This window comes from Miniopterus natalensis, chromosome 17 (genome assembly GCF_054644295.1).
Source record: "Miniopterus natalensis isolate mMinNat1 chromosome 17, mMinNat1.hap1, whole genome shotgun sequence".
Lineage (NCBI taxonomy): Eukaryota > Metazoa > Chordata > Mammalia > Chiroptera > Miniopteridae > Miniopterus > Miniopterus natalensis.
This window is the reverse complement of record NC_142097.1, coordinates 33,146,493-33,170,308: the sequence shown is the minus strand read 5'-3', so window position 1 is coordinate 33,170,308 and position 23,816 is coordinate 33,146,493. Positions and strand designations below refer to the sequence as shown.

Sequence of the window (23,816 nt, the reverse complement as noted above, 5' to 3'; positions counted from 1 at the left end):
AACCAGACAGTGGGAAACTAATCAAAGCCTTAAAGACCAAGGGCAGTGGGGCAGGGAGGCTGACTTTTTCAGTGGCAGCCTCTAGCTGTACATCTCCTTATTTTTAGTAACCAAAGCAGGTTATTTGTGACGTCAGCACTAAGATACACTTGGATTTTATTCATACATCCCAATTCTCCACCATTCTTTCCTATGTTATTTTTCTTGTAAATATTGTACTTGCCATTGCAGAAGTTGGATGCTTTTCGTCCTGATTACAAGGCCCAGAAGACAGCTTGCTACCTGACTCTTTCATTTTAGAAATATTGTTGAATACGTGCAAGGCAGTATGCAGAGTTCTGTGGGTGGTAAGAATTTGAGTCAGACTGTGCCCTGCCCTCAGGAAGCTTACAGCCAAGCAAGAGGTGACATGAACACAAACAACTGGAAGGCTTGGTGAGGGGGTATGAAAGAATTCAGAAGAGGGAGAAATTAATAACAGTTTGGGAGACTTAGAAAATGCTGCAGGGAGGAGGAGATGGCATTTGATCTAGGTCTTCAAAGAAGGATAGATAGGCTTTTAGATAGGTTGAGATTGAGGGGGAGGGCCTCTAGGTCCAGGGAACTGTGTTATCCGAGTGTGGCGGGGGTAGGAGCAGGTCATAGAAAGAGAATAGCAGTTAGGTGTTCAAATAGAATAAATGATAATGGAGAAGATCACTTTTGCTCCAATTTCTCATGGTCTAGTTTGGGAAAGTCCTGCAAATAATAGCATATTTTTCAAGTATTGACTTACTATTTTTATATTTTCTTCTTTCCATTTTGCTTTTCCTTCATTTCATATCTTATTTATTATTTGTTATCTACTATTGAAAATCAATAGAAAGGAAAATAGAATTATTGTACTTGTTCATTGTTAGCAGCTGTGGTGATTCAGCTATGGAAGGTGTTGAATTTTTTTTGTCCTAAATGGGGTTTGGGGATTATGAGTATTATTATCTGATGCTGACAATATTTCTAATTATTGAATCCTTATATTTTGCTAAATGCTTTACTTTTATCATCTTTTAAAATCCGAAATCAACTTTATAAGGTACAATAGTTACCACTTTATGGATGAGGGAACTGTCTCAAAGAGGTTAAATAACTTGTCCCAAATGACACAGTTAGTAAGGGGCATAGCTGGAATTCAAAACCCCAATATGCCAGACTCCAAAGCCACAGCGTTTCTGACTTGTTGGCAGATATTCACAGTTATATTGAACTGTGCAGCACACATACACATGCAATTGAAAACTGTCTTAGATTTTAGGAAATGGAAGATGAAAACCTGCAACTGTGATTTGACAAAATTATTTCATAAATAGAAAACACTATATTGAAGCTAATGCAGATCTTTATTACAAAAATGTCAAGACACCATTCTTGCAGTAAAAGGACCAACTCAAACTTACTACAGAAAGGGCCAGAGTATGGGAGGTGGTTAGAGGAAGTACAAATGATCTGTTCCTTCTCTTCTTTCCCTGAGAAGAACCAATTTTGTCCTTTGGGAAATGAGACCCAAGAGGGAGGATAGATCTACATTATTTTAACAGTAAAGGAATAAGAACTGTTTTAATATCTTTTCATTCATTTGGATTAAATAGCTTTTGTTTTGTTTTTTAAAATCAGGTACTCTTGGGATGGTTTAAAAAAAAAACACACAAAAGAATTCTCACCCACTTAAAACAAACCACCCAGTTCTATGTAAGACACGTTAGAAGGAGAGGAGGAATTGCTGATGACAGTAATGACAAAAACAAGTAGACTCCTCAGTTGCTTTGGTGGATAGTTGTGCTCTGGATTAGAGTCAAGGTATTATATAATATAATTCCTTTTGTTTAGGAACAATGACAAGGAGTGTGTGTATGTGTGTGTGTGTGATAAAGTAAACAAATATTTGATCTTTTTTCCCAAAAATAATTTCCCCCCTCTGTGTACATATTTACTGAGCTCCTTCAGTGGGCCAGTGCAGGGGATAGAGTGATGAGCACAGTCAGATACACGCTCTGCTCTCTGTGAAGCAGCCAGCCAGCAGAGGAAGTAGACATTAATCAAGTAATGCACTAATAACATGTAAATTAACTACACCAGCAACATAGTGCGTGTGCGTGTGGAGGGCTGCTTGTAAGAAAGGCTCCCCCTGAGGAAGGGATGGCGAGGCGGAGAAGGAGTGGGATACAAGCAGGTAAATGGTTAGGGACGCTTGTTCTAGGGCTGCGTGTGCAGAAAAGGGTCCGTGGTGGGAGTGAGCCTCGGAGCATTTCAGGTGCAGAGAAAAGGCTGGTGGGACTGGAGTGCGGAGGCGGAAGGCTAGGCTGGAGAGATAGATAAGGGGCCAGCCAGACTGTGTTGGGCCTTTAGGCTGTAATAAGAATTTTATCTTCTGGCATATTTGCATTTTGAAAATATTATTCTGATTATAGTGAGGAGAGCAAAATGGAGGAGGCACAAGAACAGATTTTACTGAGGAAATTACACTAACACAGGTGAGACCATGTCTGTTTCAGTCTTCATTGTTTTCCTAGTGTGCTCAATACATATCTGTGGAATGAAGAAAATAATAGCCATTCCTAGGCAGGGGAGATAGAGAAAAATGGACAGATTCATAAATTAGCAGGTCACATATATAAGACTTGGAGATAGATTAGCTATTGAGCATAAGATGGAAAAGGTATTCCAGGGATAACACTTAAGTCATTGAGATCTTGAGAATAGAATGAAGCTCTTGGGGAAAGCACATGGAGTGAGAGGAAAAGAAAGCTTGGGGCTGACTCCTGAGGAATGTTAGCATTTAACGTTTGGGTAGAGGAGCTGGCTGAATATAGAGTAGAGCAAAAGAGGTGCTTCAGAGATCCCAAGGAAACAGTTTTAGGAAGGTGAGAATACCCGGTGTCACTTGCTGCTTCAGGAAGTGTGGTAAGATGAGTCATGACAGATGTCCATTAGATGTGGAGACCTCAAGTTCTTGGCATGATTTGTTTTGGTAGAATAATGGAGGCAGAGATACTGTGGTGGTATAAATTGGTTGAGGAATGAGTGGCAATGTGGAAAGGAAACAAAAAAGTTACCTATGGGGAGTGGATCATTTTGTGGCAATTTCATACATAGGCATGTACAGTAATTTCTTCCCAGCTATTTGAAATTATAGCATATGTGGATTTATTTTTTGTGTACTTCAAATATAGCATATAGAAATTGCATGTGACTCCTTTTGGGAATAATTTGAAAGATGAGAGAGCTGGGAACAAAAAAAAAATGGTGATAAAGCAGAAGGCAGAGCAGAAATAGATATATTTTCACCAAGAATTCTTGTGGGAACTAGAGAGGAAGCTGAGGGAAGAGCAAACCCAAGCCCGAGAGTCTGCTTTTTGTAATCTCTCAATAACAGAGGGACAGAAACACATGCAAGAGGATTTGACTTCACTTCTCTCACATGCTCTCTATGTATTGGGGAGGGAGTTTGAGAAATCCTGACTCAGCAAGTGAAATAGAGGGTTGCCTCAAGTTTTTTTCCATCTCAAGCATCTGTGGCTATGAGCCATGGAAGCCTGAGAGGTACGAATCAATAACTATGGGTCACAAATTCAGAAAGCCAGGGAATATGTGGCCATAAAACCAAATGCTTTAAAAATTACTTGGCTTTTAGACAAGGGTGCCAAAACAATTCAAAGAACAGTCTTTCAGCAAATGGTGCAATTTGATAGCCACATACAAAATAATGAGGTTGGACCCTTGCCTCACACTGTATGCAGAAGTTAACCCAAAATGGATTATAGATCTAAATATAAGAGTTAAAACTATAAAACTCTTAGAAGAAAATAGAGGAGTAAATCTTTATGACCTTGGGCTAGGCAATGGTTTCTTAGACAGAACACCAAAAGCGCAAATGACAAATGAAAAAAATTGGGCTACATCAAAATTAAAAACTTTTCTACTGCAAATGATGCCATCAAGAAAGTGAAAAGATCACCCACAGAATGGGAGTTGATAAGGGACCAATATCTAGAATATATAAAGTACTGTTACAACTCAATAATGCAAAGACAACCTAATTAAAGAATGGACAAAGCATGTGAATAGACCTTTCTTCAAAGAAGATATACAAATGGACAGTAAGCACAGGAAGATGCTCAACCTCATTAGCCATCAGGGAAGTGTAAGTCAAAACCATAAAAAGATGAGCCACTAGGATGGCTGTCATCAAAAAGTCAGATAATAACAAGTGCTGACAAGGATATAGAAAAAGTGGACCTCTCAAACACTGCTGGGAATGTAAAGTCGTGCAGCTACTTTGGAAAACAGTCAGGCAATTCCTCAAAATTCTAAACTTAGAGTAACTGCATCACCTAGCAGTTCCACTCCTAGGTATATACCCAAGAGAAATGAAGGCATGTGCTTTACACAAAAATTTGTAATGACAGTCCATAGCAGCATAGCCATGAAGTGGAAACAACTAAAAGGTCCCTCAACGGATGAATGGTTAAGCAAAATATGGTATATCCATACAATAGAATGTTATTGAGCCATAAAAAGGAATGAAGTACTAACACAATGAAGCCAGTCACAAAAGGCCATATATTGTATGATCCTTTTTATGTGAAATGTTGAGAATGGACATATCATAAAGACAGAAAGATTAGTGGTTGCTTAAGGCCATGGGATATGTTGCTTAAGGCCATAGGGTATCCTGGGGATGACAGTTAATAGGTATGGGGTGGGGATGAAAATGTACAAAAATTAAATGTGATGATTGCATAATTCTGAATTTATTAAAATACACTAAATTATACACATTTTGAATGGATGAGTTATAAGTGAATTATATCTCAGAGCTGTTAACAATTGGCATTATCTGCAGCAAATGAAAATGTCATCGGTGTTATTTCTAGTGTGTTGCCATGTTTAGAAAACAGAAAAATATTCCTAAGGGTTTTAATCAATATTTCCTCAATCTTCCTGTCCCTTTTCCCCTTGTAGGAATTGTAAAGTTTCTCAGTGTGAGATTGCAGCCTGGGAATATTTTTCAGAAACATCTATACTATTTTCTCTGGGCATTGCTAAATTAATACTGACAAATTCTTCTTGGTTTCTCCATTGCCTAAGGAATGTTATAATACTAGGGCTCTAAGAAGACCTGAAGGGTAAAAACTTCCTATACTTTTAGTTGTTTTCTTAATTACTTACATATTTTAAAATAATATATACACTGTTGATTTATCAATTTGGGCATTTATCAAATCATCTCTTGACTTTTGGTAGTGAGACCCTAGCTTTCCTATATGCCCTCCGTCCACACTCAGTCCTCCATTCTCCGGGTGCATTATTGTCAGAGTTTTGTGAAAACCAGTCAGTGTTTACACTGTTATGACTGAATAAATGTTGTTCACAAGTAATAGACTGTGATTACATTTCCTCACAAATTTGTTTTTTCCTAGAGCTAATACTGCCTGTTTTTAAACGATTTGCTTAGTTTTCTACGCATCTCTTGGTATTCCACTCCCCACCCCCCTTACTCAGAATGCCTCAAGTATATAAAATAACCTATCACTTCCCCCCTCCTTCTGCCTTTTCCCCTGGGGACCTTCCTCCAGAGTTCCCTGGACTCTGTTCCTTTCTGGAAGTGCTGCTCCCTGGGCCACTGCCATCTGTAGTCTTGGGACCTGCCTTAGCTTCTTTCCTGAGTTAGACCTGTGTCTTAACATCTCATTCTTTGTCTTTCTTGCTGTGTGCTCCCATCTTACTGAAGCACACCTGCCTTTGAAGGAGTGTGTGGAAAGTAAATTGTTGAGGCCTTGCATGTGTGAAAATGTCTTTATGTAAGTAATTCTCATACTTGGTTAACACTTTGGCTGTGTATGGAATTTGAGGTTAAAAGTCATTCCCCTCAAAACTTTGAAGGCATTGCTCAGCTGTCCTCTGGTATCTGCTATTGCTATTGAGATGTCTAATCCCACTTAGATTTTCATTCCTTAATAGGTAGGATGACTATATAATTTCTTGTCAAATCTGGGACACTTGAGGTGCTTGCCTGAAAGAATACTAGGACAGCAGGCATAAACCAGGACTCTAGGGGGTAAACTAGGACATGCGGTCACCCTCTTTATATGTGACCTGTTTTTCTCTAATCATTTAGGATCTTCTCTTTTCTTCTAGTGTTCCACATTTCACAATGATGTGTCTTGGGAAAAATCTTTTTTCATTCATTGTACTAGATCTTTGTAGGCTCATTCCTGTCCTTCAATTTTGGGAAATTTTCTTTATTTCTTAAATAATGTTCTCCCAGCCTTTGTTAGTCAGATGTGTGACATTTTGGATTGTCTTCCAGATTTTTCTTCTCTCACTAGTAAGCAAGGGGATATTATCTTTTTGCCTTTTTCTTTTATATCTGAGAGATTTTTGTACATTTATCTTCCAGTCATTCTATTGAAATTGAAATTTTCCTGTTTGTGTTTAATTTCTTGTTTTACTTTTTTTTCTCAGCATCCTGTTCTTATGGAAGTGTGTCTTCGTTCACTTCTTTGAGGGTGTTGTAAGTCCCCCCTCCCCCCTTCCATCTAAGGTTTCTTTTGTGTTGCCCCCCCCCCCCGCCCCCCCCGCTCTCTTAAGTCCCTTTCTTTTCTCTCTGGTCTGGTCTATGTCTGAGGCTTTTGTTAGATGCTGGTGATCCTTAACTGTGTCTTCATATTTAAGAGGAAGACATTCAAAAGTATCTCTGAAAATGGACCATAGCCTTTTGGCTCCTTTATAATCGTGCCGTGAATTCAACTCTTTTGGTTGGAATATTCTCAAATGTCAGAACTCGGACATTTTATTTTCTGGGGAGAACGGGGATCAGCCATGCAGTCCCTGGAAGATTCCTCCTCTGCTCTGCTGCCGGGGCAGTTTTATACCTGGGTGCTGGCGTTCTGTGCAGAGGGTGTCGGGAGGAGGCAGAGGTGATATTCTCCCTCATCCCAGCCTTCTGTGCCTCGTATTTCTCAGTCTGGAGCTTCTGTGGCTCAGTTTTTCCAGAGAATAAAACTTTCTTTTCCCCAGCAAGAGGAGGTGGTAAGAGGGGGTTAGTCCCTTGGCTGTGGGGGATTATGAGAAGACCCAGTAGTTCTGCCCCCAGCCCCGTCTCCGCCGGTCATGGTAACTGCCCCTCCAGAGCTCAGCCTCACAGGGCTTCTGTGGGCCTGATTAGCTCCACCCTCACCTTTATTCCCTCTGGGCACTTGAGTGATAACTTCCTTTTACTCCTTCATCTCCTGACTGCCTTTGAAAAATTTATGAAAATCTGCTCTCATTAGCTCTCCCTTTCTCTTCTTTCTTGTGGGTTAATACATTTATTTTATTCCTCTACTGTCTTTTAGAGGGCTTGAGAGGGAGAAGAGATAAACTAATGTGTTCAATCTGCCATTTTTAACTGATTCTGGCATGCATTTTTCCAGGCGGGGTATTATAAATGCTGATTAGATGTTGTGTAGAACTAGCGGTGCTATTCCTCATGTATGTTGTTATGGGTTAAATAGGTTTCTGTGGGCTGACCTGGAAACCTAACTACATCTATGATTTTCCCCTAGAACTAGAGAAACAATCAAGCTTCTCTGAGTTGACTCTCTGGAGGAATTATAACAGGCTAGAGTGCAAATATTTCACATACCTCTCCATTTCCCGATTCTCAGAGAAGATTACAAATATTGTGTCATCGTCAAAATTAAAAGCTCCAATAACTGTAACCGAAACCCAAATTTTAATGGAAAAGTTTGTTCATAAAGTTCAGCTATAAAAATTGAACTGAGAAGAAAAATTGAATTCTCCAGCAGTACCCCTAAAGCTTCATTTTTTTTGCCCCTGCAGCTTTTCTGAAAGCAGTTTTCCTAATTAAATTTAAACCCAGTTATAGTGATAGCTGTGGGAAATAGTAATGGCCATGGGAATGGTTTACTTATATTTTCTTGCTACTTTCTTATTCCTACCTTGCGCACAACAGGATCTTTTAAAATACTGGACTGAATAAACTAGACTTGGCCAGGCAGACCAAGAAAACCATCTCCCTAATCACGAATGACTAAGAATAGCCATGCAAGGCACTTGGGTAGTGCAAATGCAACCCAGCATATGTAAAGTGCACAGTGCTGGAAGATAAACGCTGCACCAACCTGCCGTTTGAATTGCTGAGGCCACTGCAAGTGTAATGGATCCACTGCAGTTGTGCAGTCCAATTTTCAGCCTTGGGGAAGGGCATATGGGGCTTTCTTCCAGAGGATCACCCTTTTGTGCGGGGGCAGCCTTCCATGAGCACTTGCTCCCAGTGGCCATGACAGCCCCAGTCTCAAGGGATCAGAGCCGATTAGGAAAACCAGGAACGGTTGTTGTAATCTCTTATGTGGCTGGAATAAGGTAAGGGCAGTGAGATGCAGTCATTCCATTATTTCCTTTTTTCTTTCTCTTCTTTATCTAAATTTTTTTTTATTATTACCCTCTCCCCCCTTTTCCCTCCCATCCTTGCTTTTGACAGCATATTGACTAGGGACCAGAAGCCCATTTTTGCTCAGCCTTAAGGGCAGCTGTTTACAGAGTAGCAGCGTTACATAGGTTTACTGTGTCGTATGTCTGTGTAACACTGGATTTGGATCTTGTATTTAGCTGCCAGAAGTGACTGTGATGAAGTAGGAGAGATAAACTGATAGATTGGCTGCCAGAAAGGTGTTGGGAATCAATCAGATAAACAGGGTAGAGAAATAGCTTGCTGTTTTCTGGTGATAATAAACCAGTGGCCTCTGGTCCCCACATTTTAAACATAATTGCTGTAGTAATAATGTCCAAACTAAGCAAATGAAGAAAACATCACAGGCAGGTTTTTAATTGCAACTGAGCTATCCTTTTCCCTTTTGCTATAAAGATTAATCTTATATGGAAATGAATATTTTTATAAATTTGTTTTACCTCTTCCAGTGCCTGCTTACATAAACAAATGAAAATGAGAGCATGAGCTACTTTCATAGGAATTTATTCCTCCTTCTTGTCCCTCCCACAAACTTCAGCTATTTAACTTGGTGAAATATCTATGTTGCTGCCATGCCTCACCTATGAAACAATTACTTATTTTTGTGGAGAGACAAGTTTTAAAGTCAACCCTTATTATTGACAGATGATTAGCAGGAACTAGTTTATTTTGGTGTCTCCCCATAGATTTCTCTCAGATTTTTGGAATTTGCACCTCTGTTGCCATTTCCCTGCATACATGTAGCGCTTGTACAGGAGAAATGATCTGCAGTTTTGTTATTGTAATTTAAAGCTCTCCTCCTTGAATGTTGACCTTTTAAATCCATTGCTTCTCTTTACCTAGGACTTTAAGATCCAATGCAAATGCTCAGGTCCGTGGGAAAGATGTAGATTTAGGCTTTGATTGCATGCAGTGGACTCTACCCAGGACCAAGAGGAGAGTAGGTTAGAGTTCCCATGGAGTTAATTGTATAGGATTAGAGACTGGTTTTCTGTGTTGTATTTGCTGTACACACATATGTCTTTCCTTAGGTTCCCTTTTAAAATTACTGTGGCTGTGAATGTGTTGATGTCACATATAGTTAAATCACTTAATAGTTAGTAGGGTAGAGTACCAGCTATGGAAAGCAAGAGAATGAAGTCCACACCTTTAATTATATATAATAAAGGCTTTTGCCTGAGGAAGACCTTCCTGACTGCTGGGGGTTAGAGGTCAGAAGTTAACCATGTACCATTATCCTATTGGTGAAAAGCTGATGCATCTTCCTTTTTGCCACACAGCCCTTCCCACCTGACCTTTTAAAGATTCTCCATTGATATCGATGAGGTGGACAAAACTAATCATAAAAACAATGAAGGGGATGTTGCAGACTCATTGATCCATTTGAAATGAACTGCAGTACAATAATTCTTCCAAATGGACTTCTGTTCTCAGCTATTGCTCTAGCCACCTTTTTAAAGATATATAAATATGAAAGGGTTAATGGGATTTCAGTCATGCTCCTGTCACTGGGTTGTCCCTTATTGATTGTAGTTTTAGAGATGTCACTGTGCCATTCAGAATTCCTACTGTGCCCTTTTAAAGTTAGTTGGTGCTGGGAGATGATAAATAAATCAGTTGCTTTCCTTTTTCCCCTAGCTCCTTCGAGAACTCATAGAACGGAAGACCAGCTCATTGGATCCCAATGATCAGGTGGCCATGGGAAGGTAATTTAGATACGGCTTTCTATTTATGCAAGCGGCTTACATAATAGTTTCTCCCTTTGATTCCCCTGGATTCTGCCTCCAAGGCAATGATTGGCCCTATATTAAAGTTGAGTAAGATTATAAGAGCTAGAAAGACAATGTGATGGAAACCTTAATTGTTTACCCTACATTGCCTTACATGCAGATTGAATAAGAGATGATAGATATGTGTTTGTTCTAGGGTTTGTTTTTCAGAGTCCTTTTTATGCTCTGTGCTCACTGATTTGGGTTGTGACTGTATCTGTATCAATCTCTGACCAGTGGACAAAAAGCAAGCCCAGATGTGTGCTCTCAGCTGTCAGACGTGGCGCTGCGCACAACAGGTCCTTTGCTCATAGCCGAACCTGCTTTGTTAGAGTGTGCCCTGATTTAGACCTCTACCCTTCAGTAAAAGCCTCAGCACGATTAGAAATGGAACGTGGCAGCATCACCCAGACGTCAGGGGAGCATGTGAAGTGGTGAAGGAAGGCCCTTGTGTGGGCGTGTCACCCTGTGGTTGGAAAAGAAAAAGAGCACCTCGAGTGCTACCTAGTGAACAGTGTCCATTTGAATAGCCACGAGCCATAATTTGCAGAAGCCTGAAAGGGAACAAAAGCTGCAAGTGCCAGAGTGGGAGTCTGTGCAGAGAAGCATTTGGGGAATGCAATGAAAAGTTTGTGTTGACGAAATAATTTTATTTGAGTAAAACATTTGAATTTTAGGATAGGATGTTGTTGGTATTTTGTGTCTCTCTGGAATATTATAGAGAGCTGCTCACTATAAATTTAATGTGATAGAGCAAATTGTATTTAAGTGGTGATTATATTGTACATTTATCTCACTTTACAATAAAATAGATTATGGTAATTAAGATTATATTAAGATTACGGTAATTGGATTTCCCTAGATTTTTTTTTCCTGACGTTGAGTTTTCATTGTATAAATCAGGTAAGATGACGAGCTGCTGCTGTTTTTCCCAATTCGTTTTTTCACATTTGTTCATATGAGCAATTTATGAAGATTTTCTAAGCCCAGTATCTTTTATTTGAAAAATTAATTCCTTTTCATCTAAACTGACTGCAGAATATGTGACTCTTGTTTGGATCTTGACTCTAACAAACCAGCTGTAAAATTGAGACAATCTGGGAAATTTGAAGACTGACCGAATATTTGATAGTAAAGAATTATTGTTAACTTTTTTTAGGTATGACAGTGGTATTGAGATGATGTTGGGGAGAGGGGAGGAGACCCTTTACCTTTTAGCAACACATTCTGAAATATTACAGATTAAATAAAAAATAAATAAAATGACTGTAAAATTGGTATCAGTAGTGGATAATTATTTTAAAATTAGCAAAAATTGGAAAGCACAAGAAAAAGCAGTTGGCTTAATTAACAAAGGCAAAATTAGATTTAAAGAATTCATGTGTTTGAATCACACAATTTGCAGTATTAGCAATAGAACTTGCTGCACAGCTAAAACATTAAAAGCAAACCCAAGCAGCTGTACTCAGTTTGATGGGTTTTTCCACAGACTGGTATATTTAGAGCTTGTCACAGCAACTCCAAATACTAAGGAGCATTGTTAACCAAATTTGCTGTAGAATTTCCCAGCTGCCATTTGTTTTTTTACCATTGCACAGATCCTCTTCAATTGATTAGCCGCTTTGGCTCCAGACTGTCTTGAGGAACTTCATGTAGGTTGATGATTTCTTTCTGCAGGGTTATTAGTGGGAAAAATTCCAATTTGTCAATACGTATAACTATTTCTGTTAGTGATGATGCATAACATTGCTTGTGAATTTCCCAGGCAGTGGCTTGCAATCCAGAAGTTACGAAGCAAAATCCACAAGAAAGTAGATAGAAAAGCCAGCAAAGGAAGGAAACTTAGGTGAGTTACTTTTTAGAAAAAAATTTCAGCATGTTATGTTACCATCTCTCTTCTCTTGCATTTTGTCTATTATGTCATTTTTCTATTCTTCTGGTGATTCTGGTTTCAAAGATCAGAAAAATAACTGAAACAATATGTGAGACTTTTTTCAACTCAGTTTTCCTTACTCTAAAATGGAAATACGGTTTTAGGGGTTTTTTGTGCTACTCTTGTAAATGGGTGGTTATGTACTATCTGCCTTTCTCTGAAAGAGAAATACTAAGTAAACAAGATAAGGTAGTTAAAATTGTCTTGGTTTTAAACAGTGATTTCTATAGAACAATATAAAAATTTTATTTTGGAGTCTTATTTAGAACAGGATTATACTGGTTTATTTTCATGATGCTCTACGTGTACACAGTATGCTAAAAAGATATAAAGATTCCAGAGAATGTTTCCAATATGCTTAAATGAGATGAGAAAGAATTTTTATGAGAAAACCGAGAAATTTCTGAAAACCCTCAACCCTGTGATCTCTTTAAGGAGTCTTATAAATACAGAGAAAAAAAGGAGTAAGAATAGGAAGTGACATTTCTATGCTTTTAGACTTAGAGTCCTTGTAACTATATATAATACATAATATCAGTCACACAAAACCTCTGTGTCAAAGAAACTACTTGTAATTCAGGTGCACATTGGAAAAAAATCTTAATCTCATTGTGTTAGGACAGTTTTAGGCAGGTGGCTAATCCCACATCATTATTAGAACCTGCCTGTCATTAAATTCCCTTTGGGCAAATGTGGATCTGTGTCATTTTTAAATACCTTCAGAGAAGCAGATTTCACAACTTTACTGAACCTGTTTGAATATTTAACAAAACTCATCAGGAAACGCTTACTTTTCTATAACTTTGCAGAAATTAAACTTTTTCATGTGTTGAGATGTCCAAATCTTCATACTTCTCACAGTGTCATTTTTAGTGTAGTTATTAAGAGCATGTACTCGAGAGTCAGACTGCCAGGGTTTGGATCCCAGCTTTGACATTGACTAGTAGTTACTTTGGGCAAGACCCTTAGACTCCCTGTCCTAGTGTCTTGTCTGTAAAATGGGTGTGATAATAGTATGGGCTTGTAGGGTTGCCGTGAGGAGTAAGAGAGTAAGTATATGTGTTGTTCTTAGAACAGTGCCAGGTACATAGTAAGCACTATATAAGTATGTGTTGCCATTATTACCATCATTATTATTGCTATTACTATTCCAAGATTGGGTCTGTCTCCTGCTCTAGTGTTTGTGTACTTGCTTGCTTACATGCATGCCTCTTTCGTACCTGTCTCCTACACCTGCCACCCCTGTACGGACTTTAAAAAGAAAGTTACTAATAGTACTTTATAATTGACCAAGCTTATTCTTTAATTTTGAGATCAGATTTTTCTCCAATAGTGTGCTTTAAAAATTATAGCTGTATGAGGCAATGCATGGTCTCTACAGTGAGGAGCCCAGGATTTCAAATCAGAAGACTTGGGTTCAAATTCTGGCTCTGTTCTCTATTCTCTGGGCCTCGCCTTTCTCATTTATTGAGTGGAAATACTAATCCCTACTTTTAAGATTTGGTTTGAGGAATAAAATAATGTGCAGATGTCTGGTATATAGAGCAAGGGTTATGCCACTTTATCCTTTAAGATGAGTCCAGCCTTATTATTGGCTATAGTACCTTATAGACATTAGTCAGCCAGCCAGCGTTTTTGGATGACTCTGATGATAAAAGGAACATGCTCATCAGGTAATGAGAAATGGCAGTAAGTCTAAACGTAACACAGATTAAGAAATCTGGATGAGTGTTGGAGAAGTAAGCATAGCAAATAATTCAGGAGAACTACAGGTCTGTTGTTTCCCAAATCAGAATACATTTATCAGAGTTGTTATTGATAAGGTTAAACATTTTAAAAAAAGGATTTTGTTTTAATAGTAACTGCTTTTCTTGTATTTATTTATTAAACCTCATTAAACTGTTCATCAGAGGTATGTGTCACTGCAATTCTATATTTCTCTGTTTTTTAATATTTTTATATTAATTGAGATTATAAATCCAGAGGCATTTGACATCTTACTCTGGCAACAGGCAAGCAGGAGATAGATATTCTACTAAACAGGGATAAACATTAAAATGTAAGAAGTGGTTTATTAAAATATTAGAAGGGTTCCTTCTAGAAGTCATATTTGGAGCTGGGTAAGACCCATTCTGCCCTCGAGGGGCATGTACTCTGCAGACGATGGCAGACAATAATCAGTAAGTGATGCTGTGTGGGAGGTGCTTTGGTAGAGATCATCCTGGTTATAGGGGTTACCTGACTCACTCTGGGGGATCACATACTGCTCAGGAAGACTTTCCATAAGGTGTAGCATCCATACTTCACACTGAGCTGTCTAGGAACAGTTAACCCAGCGAAAGGCCAAGAAGAGTACCATTTGCAAAACTGTGTCTTGAGAGTATACATGACCATCTGGGGAACTGCAGTTCATTTGTTTTGGCAAAGACTTGAAGTCAGTGTGGAGCAGGAGAGGCTGTAGGAGTAGTGAGTGCTGGATCACAGCCAGTCCAACAGTCTTGGACTTGGTTCTATAGACTAGTGGTCATTTAAGACTTTAGGCAGAGGGGTGTTATTATCACATTTCAGCTGCATTTTAGAAAGATGTAAGGAGGTAAAGGAAAGTGAGAAGGTTAGAGTTGACTCTCAAGAGTTTCAGAGGGAGGCTGCAATAAGGAAATCAGTTTTTTGTCTTTGAGGGAGAGAGTAGATTCAGTTTTTTAACGTGCTGAATTTGACACAACCTTGAGAAACCCGTCATAAAACATCATACAAATCCAAATTGTGAGACATTCTCCTAAATAACTCATCAGTACTTATCGCAAGTGTCAAGGTAATGAAAAAACAAGGAAGACTGAGGAACTGTCACAGAGGAGGAGGCTAAGGAGAGATGCACAACCAAGTGCAACGTGGGGTCCTAGATTGGATCCTGGAAAAGAGAAAGGCTGTCGGGTAAGAACGGGGGAAATCTGAGTAAGGTCTGTAGTTTAGTTAATAGTATTACAGCAGTGTTAATTTCCTGATTTTCACAATTACGCTATGTTAGGTAGCATTAGAGGAAGCTGGGTGAGGTTAAACATGAATCTCTGGACTATGTTTGCAGCTTTTCTGTAAGTCTAAAATTATTGCAAAATAAAAAGTAGAAAGAAAAGTAATGAAAATGGTCATGTGTTTTGTTTTTCAGTTTGTCATCCATGTTCACCTGGGTCTCCTTGACCATACACGTGAGGGGTGTGGTCAGAATCCGAGAACGGTCTTTACTAATAGCAGTAGTGATAACTAACATTTATAAAACTCCCTGTTGGGCCCTGCAGAGATAGAAAAAGCACAGCTGTGGTGCTAAACTGTCTAGGTTCGACCTACTGACTAGCCTTGAGACCTTGAAACACGTTACCTTATACCTCTGTACTGTAATTTCCTCATCTGTGAGGAATGAAGTAAAAAGTCACATCTCATAGGCTGTTATGCTGATTAAATTAGCTAATTCATGTAAAGTGGTTAAAGAAAATAACTCACCCAGCATTACAGAGCTGGTTAGTAGCAAACAGGGATTTGAGCTAATTGCCCTGATTCCAGGGCCCATGCATCTCACCTCTGGCTGTTGAGTTCTCTGGCAGGACCAGTTGGCCTCTGTAGGCGCCAAAATGACAGCTGGGCTACATTAGCATTCTGTCCTGAAGGATTAAACCAAGTGGCCCGGGCTAGATGAGAATATTGTGAACACTTCTTTAAAGTAGACCTCAACAAGAGCTGGGAGAGTATACTAGCTATCATCACTGATACTAGGGTCTACCATTGAGCAAGTTTTGTTCTTTGTTTATGATAGGGTTGGAAAGATAAGATTTTCCAGAATGTTATGGCAAAAATGAACATTATCTTGTGGCAATATTAGTTGAAATGATAGCAGGTTAGTGGCATCAGCCTGGTCAGACTAGGCCTGGCACCTTGCTAGTTGGATACTAGAAAATAATTTAGAAGAAATAATATTTTGGCCCCACTGGAGTGGCTCAGTTGGTTGAACACCATCCTGTGCACCAAGATTCCCAGTCAGGGCATATACATGGGTTGCAGGTTTGATCTCCAGTTGGAGAGCGGACTGTAACCGATTGATGTTTCACTCTCCCCTCCTATATATATATCCCTTCCTCTCTCTAAGCATGTATATATCTTCCTTCCTCTCTCTAAGCATGTCCTTGGGTGAGGATTAAAAAAAAGAAAGAATATTTTTGTGTTTAGAAATAATTATCATTATTATCAGTATTTTACACAGCAGTATATATAAGTAGATTTCACTGTGATTTAATCAGAACCCATAATGTAAATGACTGAACTTTCAGGTCTTTAGTAATGACATGTCTTACTGTGTTTGTCTCTTCTTCTGCAACAAAATTACATTTATCTTTTCTTAGTATGGTTGGTAAAAGGTGTTTTAATACTAAAACATGCTTTCATCCTCAGCATTACTGAGATTAGATGAAATGCATTGCGTTAAGTACACATTACTGAATGTCTTTAATCTGATTACTTCTTCAAGCCTGTCTTTCATCACGCAGTGAACAGTTACTGAGCATACTGCATTATAGCGTAAGGGTATTCCACAGAGCAGTGCCATCCAGTAAAAGTATGTGTTACATATGTAGTTGAAAGGCTCTAATAGCTACACTGGAAAACTAAAAAGAAACAGGTGAATGTAATTTTAATATATTTCATTTGACCCAATATATAAAAAATATTGTGACTGAAGCTCTGGAAATCAGACTTATGTTTTATTCAGCTGTGCTCGTTCATTTAAAGATGGGGGGAATGAAAGACCCAGTGGAACTAGTGAGTAGAAATGATGTGGAGTTCTACAGGCCTTTTCTTACTCAGGGAACCAGTGCTATTGAGTGATATTGGTGGTGAGGATTCATTCAGGCATTATACCTCTCACTGCCTGTGCTCCTGCCACTGGGTAAGCTTTAATGACATTAAAATGATTAAGATATATATAGAGGTGAGAAATGGGGTAGTCAAGTCCTCATTGTCTTTTGTCTGGAGATGTTTAAGGGTTAGTATATTCCTCAAGGGCACAGTGTATCTGTGTTTTGGGGGGCTGTGATATAAATGGATTCGTGTTGAACTGTCATTTATAATATGCTGTTACTAGACTTTCTTCCTGTGGCATGAAGGAAAAAGAGTTCTATAGTTGTGAGCATTACACACCTGTCATTGTTCCCTCTTCAGCTCTGGAGCCAAATGTTCCTGTGCTTTTCCCAGTTTGTTAGCTCATAGAATGTGTTTCTTTCTCTAGTTTAATAGTTACTAATGTTGCTGCCTATTTCCTGCTTTATTTAGGTTTCATGTCCTTAGCAAGCTACTAAGCTTCATGGCACCTATTGACCATACTACAATGAATGATGACGCCAGGTGAGTAATAGATTAATTATGTGTCTCAAATGGCTTCATGACAGCCTGATATTGACCTGTTCTACAGCCCGTCACCCTCTCCATTTCTTCTTATCAGTTAACCATTTGTCATTGGCATCATAGCAAGGGTCCTTGTCACATCTCTTCACTCCCATAATTACTGTAAAACCAAAACAAAATTTCCATACATCTCAATGCTGCCTCTGGTGGTTTTTTGTTTGATTTTGCTGTTTTGTTTTTTTAACTTTAGCCACCTGCCCAGCTCATCTGAGCTCTTGTCTAATTCAGACAGGTCAGGACAGCACATGCACTTCATTTATGTTTGGGGGTTTGTGCATATGCTGTCCTTTTAAAAATGGCTGTAGAGATTGCTGTAGAGATGTGCATTATGCTGTGTTCAGGCTACTGTCGAGAATTTTTTTTTAAGTATTTTTATAAAAGAAGCACATGCTCATTTTAGAAAGCTGAAACAAAATCGAAATGTATACTCAATATTATAATTTAGAGATAGCCATTTAAAAAATAATTCCTTCTGTATTTATTAGTTCGCAGTCTACTATAATGTAATATTTTTGTAAGATTATTTACTTACCGTTCATTTCTATAGACTCATGCTTTCCTATTTTATTCAGTGAATTATAATCTGTTCATATTATTTATTTTGATTTTAACTTGTCCCACATTGATGGACACCTATTCAAGTTGGCTTGTGTCCTTTTGAGATGTCCCCAATTATTCTTTGAGTTCTTTCTGATGTTCTGGCACAAACAGAAAGCTGTTCTAGGCTCATCTTATACTTTTCCTGTTCCAGCTCTGGAATCAGTCTCTCTCCAAGGAACCCTGATTCCTTTCAGCTGATTGTGGTATTTAGAAACCAAAATCTGGGTGCTAGGTGTGCTCCTTTTCACTGGGTGTCATTGTTTCTAGGCTCTTTCAACATTCAGAACTAGGAAGTGTGTGTATACATACATAAAAGATAACCACTTTTAACATGGCAAAATATTTTCTCTTAGTCTTTGAGTTTGCTTTTTCTATAATTAAAATTATATTCCACTATTATGAATTTTTCTTTAAATATTTTGTATACTGTGAGCATTACGCCATTAAAATTATTCAAAAATTTGTAATGATTGTGTAAACTTTTAAATATTACTTATTTAGCCATTCACTAATTATTGGACATTTAAATTGTTTTTAATTATGATTGTTGCAAATAATGCTGTGGTAGATATTTTTAAACATAAATCTTTACCAAGTGAACTGATTGGTTATAATGTGGCACATGTGGGTTTTGCCAGCTTTAAACCTCAAACTGCATTTAACCTTTTTATTTGCGTGTATTTAGTTTGCTACTAAATCCTGTCAGATTCTCCCCTCTCCCTTTCCTATAAATCAGTAGATCTGCAGGTTTAGGTGAGGGCAGTGATTGTTAATTTTTTGTTTGCTTTGTTCAGTGCTTTGAGTATAAAACAGCTTATGGATAGTTCTGAATATGTTTATACTCAGAATTTTGTGACCTCACATTTTCTTTTGTGCTTTGCAAGTGAATGCGTATGTATAGGCTGTTTTTGTTTTGTTTGTTTTTTCATTCATTTCTAGATTGGTTTGTTTTTTAAAAGAGTAAAATAGTGCATCCTTAGTAGACATGAAAAAATTTTATCACCAAGAAAAGAAAACTAGATGCTTAAACCTAAACCCAACCCATTTAGGTAACATTATTATCCCAGGCATAAAGTGAAACCTGGTTTAAACTTTGGTGGCATCTTTTGAATACAGTACTACTAGATCACTTAGAAATCAACTTTTTGTCATTCTTAGTTGGGATTTTTCTTTAATCACCTAAAAATACCCCAGGGCCACTTAGTTTTCCAGAATCTTATTTATTCGCTCATAATGTTTGAAGCTCTGCTGTATCCTAGACATAAAGATTATTTAAGCCCTGGCTGGTGTGGCTTAGTTGGTTGGGCTTCGTCCCATGCATCTGGGGGACGAAGCCCAATAAAAGCCTGGTTTGATTCCTGGTCAGGGCACATGTCTGGGTTGTGGGCTCAATCCCAGCTCTCACCGATGTTTTTCTCTCTCTCCGTCCCTCTCTAAAAATCAATTTTAAAAATCTTCTAAAGATTATTTGAAAATGACTGTGTTATTGAGGATTATGTTGGGCTTGGTCTGTAAGAGACATACAGAGGCATAAGCAAATGGGATTTGTTTTTCTGACAGAATAATTATAGGGATGGGGGCAGTTATCGGCAATGGTTTTCCCATTGTAGTGACCTTAGGGCCGAATCTCCTGGTCTTTCCCCCGGGGTCCCATGGTGGCTGCTGCAGCTTCAGCCACCAGACATGCGTTTGAGGCAGGGAGAAGGGGAGAGGAGTGGTGGTGTCAGCCATACCTGTTTTCTTTACTTCAGAAAAGTGAGGAAATTCTCAGAATTCCCTCAAACAAACTTCTTATATCTTATTGGCCACAACTATGTTACATCGCCACTTCAGGTAGAGCGGACAAAGGAGGAAGGATTGGGAGTGTGTTTGTTGGGTAACAGTCCTTGTGGCTTTCAGTGGGAAAAGGGCTGTCCCTGTGGACTGATGGCTAATTATCAGGATGGCTCTCCAGCCAGGTTAGCCCTTTAAGGAGGAAGCAGAGACCTTTACCCTTTCATGCAGAGAATTCAAATATCCTCAGTGGAGAAAGAAGTACTGCCTTTAAAAGGATCTTGAGGAAGGTGGTGGTGCTCTCACTTCCTCCCGTGGTGTGGTCACGTGCTCTGTGTAGTGTTATCTGTTTAGTTATTTTCTGCTGATACATACTCTTTTCTTGTGCTGCGAATTTTTCTCTTCAAGTAATCTATTTTTTAAAAAACACCATTTAAATGCAAAGTAGCTCAGTTTGCACCCTTGTGTTACCAAATTTCCCTTTAGGGGCTTTTACTTCTAGATAAACTGTGGGTACTGCTTTAAATGCCTCCACCTGCCTTCAGGTCTCCTTAGTGAAAGTCATATAACCTCTGGCACTTTGTACATGCTGGGCCAGTAGATCTTTACTCCATTATGAGGTAGGTAGTTGGTTTCTATTGCAGGCTGATGCACATTCCCGGTATTGAGAGAAAAGAGAAAACCCATGTTGCCCACATGCTGTGTGTTTGCATGTAAGGGAGAGTATTACCATGAACCTAGAAACGCCCACTGGCTCTGCTAAACCGTTGGGTGCCCTCGGCACCGGACTGCTCAGCTCCCAGGGCAGCCACTGCTTGTCCTTCAGTGTCGTTTTGCCAAGAGGCCAAAATATCACGTGATTGTAAAAACAGTTACCAGCGGGCTGAGGAGGCGGAGAGGCTGGCCGACTCCTTGGTAGAGAATTCCTCTAAGCACACTATTTCCACCAAGAACAGTTCGAGGTGTCACGTGCAGGAGTGCTGTTCACTTCTGTGGCTGTTGAAGGACCCGCAGCTCATCAAGGACATTCCAGAAGCAGCCCACTTTACACGGTGTGAACCCCCTGGAGTGCTGTGAGACCAGAGGGAATGTGAAGTACCAACTCAGATGATCTCTTATTATAGTGCTAACGAAGAATTTGGAGGTTGTGGAAAAAAACCCGTTTTTGGTCTGCTTTTGAAAGCCTCTCTGAGGCAGACTTGTAAAGAAGTTAATTCTTCCTCATTTGTTGTATTGATGGAGATCAGACAGTAAAATGCTGGTGTGACAAGGAGGAGAAGCACATTCTTAGTAAGACCTCAGGGACAGGTCATGCTGTGTTCCTTAGAACTGGCCACGGCCTCAGATTTGAGGAAGGGAACCCGTGAATGGCTTGCTCTGTTTGCACATGAGGCTGTGCTGTCAGCGTGGGACAGGCCTAAGTGGCAATAGTCAGCTTGATGTGCACCAAAGAAAATAAGTGTTTGCCTTGCACAACTGCTGCTTCAGGAGGGTCCTTATTCTGGTACTGTTCCTTAAAGTAGGTTATTGTGTTGTCCTAAGAAGCTTTTCTTTCTTATTACAAAAATGATAGCAATATTAACATTTTATAGGTACCCCGTTCCTTAAAGAAATTCTCAATAGGAACAGCAGGAATTTCCATTTTGCCCCCCATCCCCATATTCTTCCCCCAAATAAAAAACATTTCTCCCACTCTTCTCATAAGCTACTGGCATTTAAAAAAAGAACCCAGAGAGGATCCTTTAATGATAACCACTAAGCACCGAATACATGATTGTTTTACATCTGGAGTTTTAGGGGGGAAAAGCACACATGTGATCCAGCCTTGTAGAGGGCTTTGGCAGTATCACTGCCACGCTGTCCTGAGGAGCCTCGGAATCATAGAATTTGTACAGGCGGTTTATCTTCAGCTTACCACTTTTGTGTGTGGGTGTGTATCCCAAATGTGGGACAAGATGTTCTTTTCCCCCTGCTTGGTAACCCAAAGGTTACTCAGAGCACTTGTGATTCCCCCTTGCCGACTTTACCCCTGTACTTAATAGAAATAGATGCTGAATTATGCTGAAATTCATAATTCTGGGGTGGTTTGCTCAGGGCTTGAGAGCATATCAGCTAATTATCCCAGAAATACCCTCCACAGAGCACTTTTCGTTGGTTAAAAACTTGCAAGCAAGAATGGTTAAGATATACAGATGTTTTCTCTGAAGCTTCTTATCTCCTAAAAAGACACAGGTTGTTCTGACAGGTGAAACAAGTCCGGGCGAATATGCAGCATTGATCTAATCGGTGTGAGCGAGAGCAACATTTTCTCTGGTGCTGCCTCCCACCAGTGTCATTAAAGGCTCCCATTACTCTTTTATTAGAGGTTCCCTCTCTTCCTTATCAGATTACAGAATGAACATAACTCATGGCAGCGATTTGATCTCTTGTTAAAGAGGATTACAGCTTTGCATTAACTCGGATTGACACAGTTTATAATTCGCCTGTGGATGCCCAGGCGGGCGGCGTCACATGTTTGAGCCCCCAGCAGTGCTGAGGGGAAGGGACCCCCATATATCATCATTAAAGATGGCGTCCAGAACAGAGATAGGAGGCGCGGGGCCTTCCCCCTCCGTAACGTCAGGAAGGACAAAGGAAACATCCTCAAGCTCAAACCCAAGGCTTGGGCCAGAGTCCTAAAACTGGGTTGAAAAGCAAGCGCCGCCATTGTTTCCTGTTTTTCCTGATTGCTGCTTGTTCAGCCTTACACAGTTCTGGAAAATTTGCATTCTCAAATTGAAGCCTTGGTTCCAAGCAGGATGTAGTGATAAAAGCACATCTTCTAGAAAGATTGTTAATGCTGAACAGATCAGCCTTTCCTCAAAACGGAGCTGCTTGCCTGTTGCTCTCGTTCCTGCAGTCACATGCTCATCACTTCTTCAGAGGGTTATGAACCCCTTTTATTCCCCCACAGGGATATTTCTGTTCTCTAAAGTGAGTGAAGATGTTTCTCCTAAGGGCTTACTGTTTTTAAGTTTTTGTATTTTATTATTATCGACTTTGGAAATAGACTATCTCATAGATATTGTATTAAGCACAGCTAAGTAACCTGCTGGTGGGCGGGCAGTGGCCGAATGTCCTCTGCGTTTCGATCTGGCATTCATACAACTTAGTAAACTTCCACAGTGGCCACTGAGCTAGCGTTGGGTTGCTAAGGTGTGTAGGCCATCTCTGTTCTTACATGCTCCATCCTTCACTCTGATTTATCCACCCAAAGTCTGCCGCCCTATTTTCGATTGGCAATGAAATGACATAGAAATAATATCATATTCCACTTACTGAGCATTTACTACATGCCAGACACCGCACTAAGCCCTTCACATACAGCTTCATTCAGTCCTTATAAGAAACCACTAAAGTGTTTGACATCGCATTTTATGATAATAATGAGGCATAGAACAAATAAGTAACTTGCCCAAGTTAAACAGCGAGTAAATAGTGGAGCTGATACCATATATGCACCTAGGAGTGTGGCCCTGAGCCACTACCACTGTGTCCAGAAAATCAGCGAGCTTTTAGAAGTATTTGGAAATGAAGTGCCAAGGGGCCGCTGCTGCTTCCCACCCCCAGTGCACATACACAGAGCCTGCCTCTCAACTAAAAACTTGTTTAGGAAAAAAAACCAAAGAACTTGTTTGTATTAAAATTATTTTTCCTTTTCTGATAGAGATGCTTTCTATATAGGAAGGTTTTTGCCTATGAAGTCATTCACATTTTAGTGTGAATCACTGCATTTCCACACCTGCTC

At 39.4% G+C, this 23,816-nt stretch overlaps 1 protein-coding gene across 1 annotated transcript in view; it reads left to right on the top strand.

Moving 5' to 3' along the window:
- The window catches only part of AATF (apoptosis antagonizing transcription factor), a 75,814-nt gene that overhangs the window by 40,027 nt on the left and 11,971 nt on the right, over positions 1–23,816 (top strand). The window contains exons 9-11 of the mRNA XM_016210690.2: positions 10,148–10,215; positions 12,044–12,124; positions 17,525–17,596. Coding sequence (XP_016066176.2) covers positions 10,148–10,215; positions 12,044–12,124; positions 17,525–17,596 — 221 coding nt within the window. The remainder of the gene's footprint in view (positions 1–10,147; positions 10,216–12,043; positions 12,125–17,524; positions 17,597–23,816) is intronic.